The 11433-nt window shown below is 38.4% G+C and overlaps 1 protein-coding gene across 1 annotated transcript; it reads right to left on the bottom strand.

Moving 5' to 3' along the window:
• Positions 1 to 1693: 1693 nt before the first annotated feature.
• Positions 1694 to 5798, bottom strand: SFTPD (surfactant protein D). Its single transcript, XM_010567928.1, is given in 7 exon segments — positions 1694 to 2041; positions 2043 to 2074; positions 2741 to 2749; positions 3108 to 3188; positions 3815 to 3922; positions 5192 to 5325; positions 5728 to 5798. Coding segments are annotated over 7 exon segments (783 nt in total).
• Between the last annotated feature and the right edge of the window lie 5635 nt (positions 5799 to 11433).

Here is an 11433-nt window from a genome sequence, read left to right as displayed (position 1 = left end):
AGAATTACCACTGATCCCTAAACCTGGAAGCACAACAGGATTGTACCTACTCTCTAGAATGTCTCTTTCTTGTCCTAAATTAACCCAAATCTATCTTTTAAATATTGCACCATATCCTGCGTTTTCATATAATAAATATTGATTAAAAACTCCCAGGCAAAATTTAAAAATTTCTTGTTTTTATAGCTACAGGGCACCAATTAATGAAGAAAAGGAATGCAGTTCACTTGAGAACTGCAAAGATACATTGCCAGTAATGACAAGGAGAACATGATGCAGATCAGCAGATAAATCATACTCTAGAAAATTCATGCCCTTCACCAATTTCAGTAATTGCTTTTTTGCTGTACCTGTATAAGCTGGTGCAGAGAAAAGAAATGCCATTACTTATAAAGGTAGACATGGAATTAGGCAATGAAAGTAACAGCTATAAAACAGAAGAGCTGGGCGCCAAATGTTCCTCTGTACAGATATGTTCCTATGTTCCTGTGGGTCCACATAACTTGCCAGTATAGACAGAGACCTTCTCTCCGTAGAGGTACTTACATGTCTTGAACTAAGTGGAAGAGGAATTGAAAATCTTCTATTCTTCCATGGTCAAAAATTTAAAGTCTGCATGTAAGTATTTTTCTTAATTGTCGAACCTTTAGTATTGGACTTTGTTGTCATGGTATTCACCTATTCCTAGTTAATCCAGTCTGTATTTCACCTGAGGTGAAATAAGCTCCCATCAAGAAAATCATAAAAACCTATGGTATCACTTCTTCCACGTTAAGGACCTGTTCACGTAAATAAGGCCTTTTGCTGTTTTTCTGCATGAGCTAAATTCCACTTGGAGTACATTTCACCAGTAGACTCTTGTGTTTCATTTAACACAAAAATATTCTGCTTTCTACTGCATTTCAATCTTGATCTGTATCTCCTGAACTTCAAATGATGCCTATAGATTGCCAACAAAGATCTTGTTCTCTTGTGATTGTTCTACCGCACACAAAGCAATCTGGCTGGACATTTTACTGTTTTATTCCTCTTTGTAGTTACAGCACATTTCATTTTCCTATCACATGGAAAAAACAGCACGAAAATAGCTGAAACTTCAAAAAAGATATTATTTGCATTTCAGTAATCACTTGTGTGCAATGGACCTCTGTACTCAGATGACAAATACCACTTTAGGCTGTAAGTGATCATTAACAGTCAATTTTAGAACTAGAGTAAAAGCGCATTGGGAGAAAAGCTATCACTAAATACTGAAATAACATAGACTGTATGCACTGTCCATTATCTACATGATAAAAGAACGTATCAGAAGCAACATGTAGAGAGTAATATCTCCAAGTTTACAGCTCAGCTTAAAGACAGAATATATAAAAAATTTTCATTAGTTTCAAGATTATTAAAAAATGCTTCCCTCATGCTGCATTTATGAGGAACCCATAGCAAGGTGTAACAACCAGCCTGCTGAGCATGCCATAACTTATTAGACTTACTATCAATATGATAAACACAATTTTATTCATAATGATTGAAAAAATTAAATCTGTATTTTATTAGGAGATTCAAAACTGAAAGTGAAAGAGAAAACAATTATAAATACACTCTGGTTCTGGTTATCTCAGGCCACCTTTATGGGAACAAACTTCTATATCAACCACATAATTGAGAGCAAAAGCTTTGGGTTTTCTTAGATTCATCAGCTCAAGAATTCACAAATAATTAAGGCACATGAATTTCAGCAATCAACGTCATTCCATTTTCCAGAGTCTTACATTACTACACAGTCTTCATTTTTTAGATTATTTGGTTCTCCAGCATTTTGTTTTCTGTAAGTTACAGCCTCTTCATTCAGATATGTGAATGTGCTTTTAGTCTGTTCAGCAGATATCCCCATATAAGCCTGCATCGAAGGTGTTCTTAAGTCTTTTAAAGTTGTATTCTCAGCCTCCTTCCTAGGAGAGGCAGGTGCACTTCCAGCTTTTGCACAAAAGGATTTTCCATTGTCAAAAGTATCTTCTTTTTCAGTTGAGACAAATATTTTTTTTACCAATACTCTTGATGTTCTTTAAAATCAAAGCTAGAAACAAAAGTGAACATAATTTTATTATACCAAAAATTGATCATGTTATAGTAATTTCTCCATATCACAATTGTACTTCAGAAGTAGCTAATACCAGCTATAAAAAGACTATTTCTTGAAGTCGTAGGCAGAATCCAATAGAAGTCAAACAAAACAGACACCCAGAAATATCAAGCCCACACTTAAAGAAAATGGGAATTTCACAAGAAACTGGATCACAAGTCTTGTACTAATGTTTTTCATTTCCAGTTCATATAGCATTACAGCTCTTGAATCAGGATCTGAGGGAATTCACACTCAAATTGCAAGCATGACAAAATAGCTTGCCAGGTTTCAATGCAAAAATCACAGATCAATTAAAATCATACAAAGGAACTGAGCTGCAATTAGGAGATCTTCTGTACCCATCAGCTTTATCACAGGAACCAAAGCTGAGGGACTGTAATAGAACTCAGGGTTCAAAGCATCAGAGTGGAAAGAGGAGACAGAGACAGCTTTAGTGAGCCTGGGAAACTGAGTATTTCTCCAGAAAATATAAAATTATCTTGGAGAATTAGGAATATATAGCTCACATGCTTGACAGGCTTTCATAAAAAGCCAATAAAAGTGAAGCTCTTGTTCATTTAGCAGATAAAACTGTTAACAGCAATTCTTTTGAAACACAGTTGCTGTCTTTAATAAGCAAGTTATTTTATCTTATTGTCTTTAACAGGTTTCTGGGATTAGTGTGAAAGGAGTCTGCCACGTCATCTACAATGATACAAAAACTGGGCCATATACATAGTTAAATTTTCCCCTGATGATGTGGGAATGGTAGCAGCACAACGCTCTTGTGGGCAGGTCAGTTCAGGAAGGATGTATTCAGTGAGGCAGCATTTAATTAATGACCATCTCCCATGAGCAACGCAAGAGAAATTTGTAATATCTGTTTCAGCCTACTGCTTTCAGTCCCTTCTCCAGCACAAGCATGTCCATCATTTTACCAGGCCAAAAAGAAAACTAATCAACGATTAGACCTTATCTTTTTTGCATCTATTTAGTTCAGCCTCCAAAACCTGTACTTTTCTTTCCAAAGCAGTTACTTGTCTGTGCAGGTCATTGGCTACTAGAACTAGGAATTAAGGATGTTATTTAGTAATTTATATTAAAATGACTACACAACAACTGTCTCTGAGATGTTTAGCTTTCCTGTAACCTGATGCCACGTGAGAGAGCTACTCAGTTTCCAGAGCAGAAACCACAGGTCACATTGCAGGTTTGTTCCATGGAAATTTGTCCCAGTGGGAGAGCCTTATCCCTGACTGGGATGAATACTTGGGTGGGCTTTGAATTCTCAGGGCTGCCAAAGTCATCCTATTCAGAGGGAAAAGCCCAGTTCTCAAAGGCAAAACACAGATGTAAACATTTTAAAATGAATTAAAGTTGAAGCAAAACCCACACGAACAGGCAAAGAATGAAAGAAAAATATGCTGTTTATAATGACATAGAAGGTTTGTTGTTTCACTCCCAACAATAAACTAGTGACTCATTCCAGACACTTTTTTCCCCCCAGTTATGTTGGTCAACTCATCTCCTATGTAACAGACAACTTATCTCTCCACTCCTTACACTTCTGGAAATCACACCTTTCCTCAAATGATGTTGTAAGGATACCAGATATTAACACAAATATTTTTTGGAAGATATATTAAAAGCTTGAAAGCCAGATTATAGAAACATGAGGAATTTACTCCTTACTTCCATGTTCTCCTTTTTCTCCTTTCTCTCCTTGTGATCCCAAAACTTCTTTTATTTCTGGAGGTCCTGCTTTTCCAGGGAAACCCTGCAGACCTCTCAATTTTTCTCCTAGAGTTTGATTTAAAATAAAATTGTTTAAAAGTTTTCTAAGTTTTTCTCCCACTATGTTTTCTTAGTGCTTAGAGAGAGTACTAAACACTGACTCTTTTTTTTTTCTTTTTTTTTTCCACCCCAGGAAAATAAAAGCATCTCAGGAAGATTGAATTGTTCCTGTGGAAAGCTTCATTTGCTAGGAAATGCATTACTTTGATGAAAAATTCTTTACTACACCTACTTATGGCACTGAAAATCCAATGAAATAAATGCTGTCTCATGTTATTGCAGAGGTACACATGCTCTAAAACCAGAAAGCCAATATACTTCAGCTGTAATCCAATCACACATTACAGTATATGATCTAGAAAATGAGCTAAATCATAAGATTAAGGATACCTCTGAAGCAGTTTGTTGAAACAGATAGTGCTGGCTTTGCTTATTTCAACCATATAATTGCAGAAGACATACTGAGGGTATGTGGACCAGAAAATGTCTATACAGAATATCAATATATGCTACTAAAATTTTATGTCATAGTTCATATCAAGTGGTATTGATAACAATGGGAGTTTGCTTGAAGGTTGAAAAGCAGTTATCTAATTCTAGGATGTGTGGAGGATAACATGATAACACAGACAGGATACAATAAGAAAGTATATGATTCCATATGTACTTATTAAGTTTGGACAGAAACTATGATTTGGCAGCTTGGGAGAGCAGATGACTTGGTTCTGCCACATGACAGAAAGCACTTGCTGATCTATTTGCTGTTTGCAGCAGTGCATGAAAAAAGTCACCTAACTGACAAATCATGCCTTGGGGGAATTCTGTTGTTGGGACTTAGTGAGTATGAAGCAATCAAGGTATGACCATCAGATTAGGAGCCAACTATAGCAAGCATGATTTCTGGTTTTGAGAGCTGGCCCCTGGAAAGAAAAAGCAATAATCATTTAGTAGGGTACCGTAGGAAACTCTCTAAGTGATTCAGAGTACAAATGGTACAATCAGATTAAAATCTCATTACAACTGTGTTTTATGGGCTGCTGTCAAAATGTACTGTATTTATTTATTAAAAGCCAAGTACCTAGAGTAGCATTATAAATGCAGAAAGCATTTTCAGCTTCCTGAAATTGTGTGGAGCCTACAAAAGGTTAATGGGGTAGAAGAAAAGGAGAGAAGTAAAAAGACAAAATGAAAGAATGAAGGAGGCATGAAACAAGACTAAAGGGATGATAAGGAGTATAAAAAATACAATATTGCTAAATGTTCATAGCTCTGTACCTGGTTCTTCCTTTTCACCTTTGGGAGCATCTCTTCCATCTCTGCCTGGTAAGCCATTGACTGCAGAACCACTGCACTGAATTACTGGGCAGGAATAAACTTTCCCTTCTGGTTTATCTGGTACCAGCACAACACTCGTGGGCAGGGAACCCTCGCTGCGCTTCTGTGCCAGGTAAAACCTCCGCAGTGGTTTCAGACACCATTTTCTAGGGTGCTGATACATGAGCACAGGAGGACAAAAGGGAGATGGCCAAAGAGGTCACTGCTACCAGCTGTTCAGCCTCTCTGTGCTCTTCAATTTCTTGCCCCAATTTCAGGTTAACTTTCACAGGCTTTACACACAACTATGGCTTCAAAGTTGTGCTTTCTCCAGGCCAGACACCCCTTGGAAGAGGTGCAGAGCTATATGACTTTACTCTGCTGATGCTCACGATGTGGTAAATTGCAGCCTGTGCCATTTCCTCCCAAGTTAATTTAAGAACAGTGATGGACCTTGTGCTTTTCCTAACGCCACACAGTATCTCTTGAGAAATTACTTGCACCATCTTGTTACCATCAACAGTGAAAGCCAAAGTACCAAGGCACTGAAAGGCTGAAGAAGAGTCATTGCTAAGCCCACAGATCTGTGACAAATCAAGCAGTCATTTCATAAATTCCTCCATTTACATAATTTTAAAGGGTTGCCTAGGAAAGAGTTGCCTACATTGCCTAGGAAATACACTCCTGTCTTCAGGCAAAAGACCAAGAACAAGAGATAATGTCTGAACCATTTCATCTAGCCTCTGATTGTATCTTTTCATATGACAACCAGAAAAGAAACAACCAAGCTTATAAGAATCTGAAAGTCTGAAGCTGTAATGAAAATACCTAATATAGCAATACATACCTAATATAGTCATCAATCTCACCATGCTGCAAATCCATTTCAATGTTTTGTTCATTGTATGTCTAAATTTAAAGCATTTCTCTTCATGCCAAATGAGTCATACAATATTCCAGTCTGGGATGAATCCTGAACTCTCCAGCTATTGTGTTTCTGCTGAGACTCTTCTTTCCACAGCTATCAGGATTGCTGTATGTCTAAAGCTTAGAGTGATTAAGCTGTTTCTCTTGACAGCATTTCCACTACTAGTGCGTTTAAGTAGTAATGATCTGATTGCCTCCCAATTTCTGCTTTCAGACCTTGTATATTAATAAGATACATTTCTTCCTCAGTATTACACCTCAGAGCCGAAGTCCTCTTGGATCCCAGATCTGCAATACTTTGCTGCCCTCTCTGAGCAGAACAACACTAACAGGCAGTAACATCATAAGGTAAAGCTCTGCGCGATGTTCTGACTAGTTGTGCCACAGTAATTGTCCTTGATTTCATTATGTGTTTAACTGAAAAACCAAAATGAAACTACCAGAAACATGAGCTGACAAACTTTTATGTTAAATAAGCCACATACTAAAGTCAATTGGCCTTACTTTTTCCCAGTTCTACCAGTCAAAATGAAAGACAAGCCTAAGGAGGCACCATTTGGTTGACAGATTGGGGTAAGGACAGAAACTAAATCCAGCGTGAATTTTGCTAGTCACCTTAATTGCTTCTCTTTATTTTAAGCTTCAGAAAAGATTGTCCACAGAGAGCAGATTCCCCTGTCATGTTTCATCTGATAAAGTACAATATAAAGTATAACTCTAGCATATTACTGTGAGAACATTATCATTAGGATAAAAAGCAAAGTTTAAGAAGCACCACTTTTATTTATACTTCTTTGTGCTGCCTCCATTAGGGTCCCATCAAAATCTGGGGCAATGGCATACATGAAAATAAAGTAAGGAAAGGTATTTAGCTAACTAGTATAACAAAACTTGAATCCTGGTTTATATTTCTTACCCAGCTTCATGGACTCAAGTCAGATCTCAACAGCCCTCTAAGGATTTCTTTCTGCTGAGTTTTTATACTATGTTAATTATCCAGTACCAAGGAAGTTGATATTGCTGCTGTCTCCCATGAAGGCAGCAAGACAAAGCTTAAAATAATAGCACAATAACAGAAAACTTGGAAACAAAATGTTAAGCTCTCAGAGAAGTCCGCTCCCTATGGAGATTCAGCCTCACACAAGCCTTTGTTGGTTTTGCCTGCCAGGAGCTAAGATCTATTTACCTCCAAAGTTTTCCAAGTTGACCACCTCAATCCTTTATTCTAGGAGAGCCAAAGTGCCTGTTTACCCTTGGCAAATTGGTGGCAGGGTTTACTAGCAATGAAATCACTTCCCAAAGAGACTAATTATAATTTGCACCAACAATGGTTTAGATAAAAAAGCAAAATGTTCCAAATTTCTCACAAAAATGGAGTAATTCTTAGGGAGCTGAAATAAAAAACACAGGTTTTGCAATCCATATTTATATTCAGAGAAGATGGAGAATCCCACATGCAGAATCACACTAAGTGGATGTAATGACAGTATGACAGTCCTCAGGTCCCAAGGCTTACACAGTTGCAGACTTTCTTAGCAGAGATCAGAATTAGGCCTTGAAAGGTGCCATGAAACTTTTATATTTAGGAGGTAGCTAGTTCTGGAGGTCCTATTTAAAGACATAGATCTCAGGTAACACTTTTGTTCCTCCATAAAAAGTGCTTTAGGACACGATTTACCCAATGCAGGTAAGAGCAGGGAAGGGATCCTGGAAAAGGCAGCAGGGAGTCCTTGTTCCAGACCTAGTCTTGGAGGTGACAGGTCTGAGTCATTAGCCCGAAACCTGACAGTCTGACAACACAGGACAGCCCTACTGAAGTCAAGTACTAGGGAAACTGCTCTTCAAAAGCAGATATTACATTTATACAGAGAATACTCAGGGACAGAATGCTATTAAACTGATAGATTACATCCTGCTAACAGTCCTCCTCATCAGCTTGCTGTGGTCCAGTAGGGCAGCCTACAAAAGTCCTTTCTAACCAGCATGTCTGCACCTGCAAGGGTTGCATGGCCTCAGTATGGTCAAATACTTATCACAGCAGAAGAGATCTTTACTTACCAACACCTTTCCTTGATCAGTACACAGTGAAACTCCTATCGCACCACTGGCTTCCCTGACAGCCAGCACAACAGAACGTAGCAGAGAAGAAATGGAACAGAAACCTGCTGGATTTTTACCGTGAGGACAAAGCCTGCCGGGAGAAAAAAAAATCCCCTACATTTCTACTAAAAGCTGTAATTTTGTGCTTTAATTTGGGAAGAGGTTGCTTACTGGTTTATCTCTGTCTTGCACAATCCTAACGATTGCCTACCTCAATCTCACCACCCCTATTTACAGGTACTGCATACGACATTCTGGGAGTGAGCCCTTTGCTCTCTGCCTGGCCTTGGACAGACATTGACTGTGTTACAGTGCAAATGAACAATGAAAAAATCAGAACAACTACAGGCACAGAAAGTTTTGACTGTAAGGGTTTTCCTCTTTATTCAGTCAATGGATTCATTTTTTAATACCCTAGGAGAGGGAAGGACTGCACTGACTGCCTTTCCTGCAATGCAGTCTGAAAAAACTTGGCCAACTCAAACATACCCATTTATGTTTAAAAATGGGATGTAGGATTTGGAAAAACAACATGGAGTGGAGGAATATCTTTAAAGTAAATCACTTACTACTTGTCTTCTTATAATGCTAGTGATACAGTTAGTGATTAGAATAAACTTCTCAATAGAGCTTGCACTGTCCAGCTGGCTATAGTACATTGTGTGGACATGGAAAGTACAGTAGCAAGAATAGTGGGGAGGATATTGCCATGGGTAGCTCTGCAAAATTAATAACATAAAATATAATGCTGAGGAGGAGATGTCTTGGGCAACTCTGCTTGCAGAAAATTTCCTTACCTAGAGGAAGGTCTGTTAGACATTTCCAGCTGCAAAAACCCAATTCAAACTCTCCATCCTTGCAGCAGTGTCAGGAGTGATTTTTTGTTCCCAAGATCCCATTTCTGGGGCTGTTCTCTGATGTGGTGGCATCAGACAGAGATGCAGCAAGCTGTGAGGCTGCCTTTGTATCTTTCCTGTTCGGGAGCTAAAATAAATTTAGTCTCAGTAAAAATAAAATTAAAACATCAGTTTAGAGCAGTGCTATTTGTCAGCCATGATTTGATAAAAACATTGTAGAGCCAACATCATTAAAGAGATTTGGAATTCGAGATCTGTTCTTTTTAAATAGGAAGCTGAAATTTCCACACTGACCTTTGCTATTTTGGCCAAGCACCAAATGTGGTATCTATAAGCTGTCAACACATGGCATGCACGGCTTATTTTGTAACTTTGTAACCCACAAAAATGTCTGGTTTGTTAAATGTCTGTTGAAGTTCCCTGCAGGCTGCTTGCCTGCAAAAGTGGAAGCATGAAGCAGATCAGATTCTCAGCAATTTCCCCACCCCTAGGGTCTTGCTAGGTCAGGACACCTTCTTGCTGAAACAGTTCATCACACAGTAGAAATTTTACTAACCTGTGGCAAACCCATCATGTTTATATGCAGTACCCAAACTTACAGGACTATTGTAAATTCCTGCATCAAGTGACCAATAAAAATTGTAAGGGCAGGTGGCTTAGTATTCACTAATTATTAAACGTCTGTCTTCACTGGATTTGTAATTTCGTTTCCTATTTCCTTATTTCTATACAGCCTTCCCTTCCCCCAGAATTATTTGGTTCTCCTCATTCTCAATTTGAGTACCGAGTTCCTCACTATTTAGATCCTTGAATGTACCTTCTTTCTGCATATCATTCATTTGGGGGAATGGTCTTACGTCTGGCTGCTCTTTGATGTATGCTGCAGGTCTCTGCAGATTTCCCTGGAGAAGCAAGCAGCTCAGCACGTGAGAACACTTGGCTTTCAAAGTTTCAAACTTGCCTTTGGAGCCATCAGTTTTGAGTATTCTTCACCAGCAGCAATATCATATGGGAATAACAGAAGTGGGAACTATATCCAATTATTTTCATCACAGCATAGCAGGGTGACAGCTTCTAGACACTTGCAAAAGAATATATGGCTAAAGCAGTGGATAGAAATTCACAGCTAGCTCATTGATTCACTTTGATGTCAGACCAACAGAGTGCTCTTATCCCCAAACCAGGAGTTTACAAAGTATTTTAAACTTTTCAATGAGACAACTAGAGTCAGGATTAAAGACTTTTGAAGAACAAAACCTAGGAATAACCTTGTTTCTGAAAAACCTCAAACCAGGCATTATGGAGCACCATTCTTAATAGGTGCTTATACAGTGAGTTTAATTAGAGCTCTTAGAAGGTACAAAGTGGAAGCTGTCCTGTGCAGGATCTTTTCTTCTGAATTAGTAGTGATTTATCCCTTGCCTGTGTAACCTACTATGCATGCATACCTCTGCACAATAAGAAGGATGGAGCAGAGCTGAAGCTCTTCACCTATTTCTTTTCACTTGTCAGCCTGCCACAGAGACTATGCAGATGAACAATTGCTTCCTGTTTTGGGCTAGTACCCCAAGTCAGCCCTCATCAAGGATAAAATCTTGGGATGTCCTGTGTCCACTCTATATTAAGAGCAAGGTAAAAGTATCAACTTCTTGTGAGAGAGGAGGGAATTTATATAGTGGACACACTAGGAACAATGTCATAGTGATAACACAGTTAAGTAGGAATAGGAATAATACTGTAATTATTATTACAGAGTCTCACCCTTCATTCATGGTAGAAATTAGACAGCATAAGCTTCAGCATGTATAATACTCTGAGTTAATGTCTATGTATAAAAATAAAGACCTAAATAAGCAGATCCCAGTGAGTTTCCAGTGGACGTTAATGAGAGTCAGATATTCTTTAATTTACTTTTCTGTCCTGGGCCAGACAGCTGACTAACTAGGAACAAAGTGGAATTTTGTACCACCTTCCCCTCCCTCAAACTTTAAATAACTGCATATTAGTCTGGACCTAAGCTTATAAATCAAAAACTATTCCTGTTTCTTATTAAAAACAGACTTTGCACAGATGCTGGGTCTGTACTTCGGAGTTTGCAAGACCAAGCATATAATCTTTACAGAAGCTGTAAGGGAGTGAGACAAAAAAACCCAAACAACCTGCTTAACTCTAAGTTCCATTTGAGATTCAAAGTTCACAATTCACACAGGATCCCTCACTTGGGGTACTGACTATTAAGAACACATGTACCAAGTTTCTCCTCCGCTTTTGAAAATTTGCTGACTGAGCTTCCTGTCACCTGAGCTAAAAGAGGTCTGA

The sequence above is a fragment of the Haliaeetus leucocephalus genome, unplaced genomic scaffold (assembly GCF_000737465.1).
Source record: "Haliaeetus leucocephalus isolate CR32 unplaced genomic scaffold, Haliaeetus_leucocephalus-4.0 Scaffold229, whole genome shotgun sequence".
NCBI lineage: Eukaryota > Metazoa > Chordata > Aves > Accipitriformes > Accipitridae > Haliaeetus > Haliaeetus leucocephalus.
The sequence above is the reverse complement of the archived record's forward strand: the minus strand, read 5'-3'. Positions and strand labels throughout refer to the sequence as shown.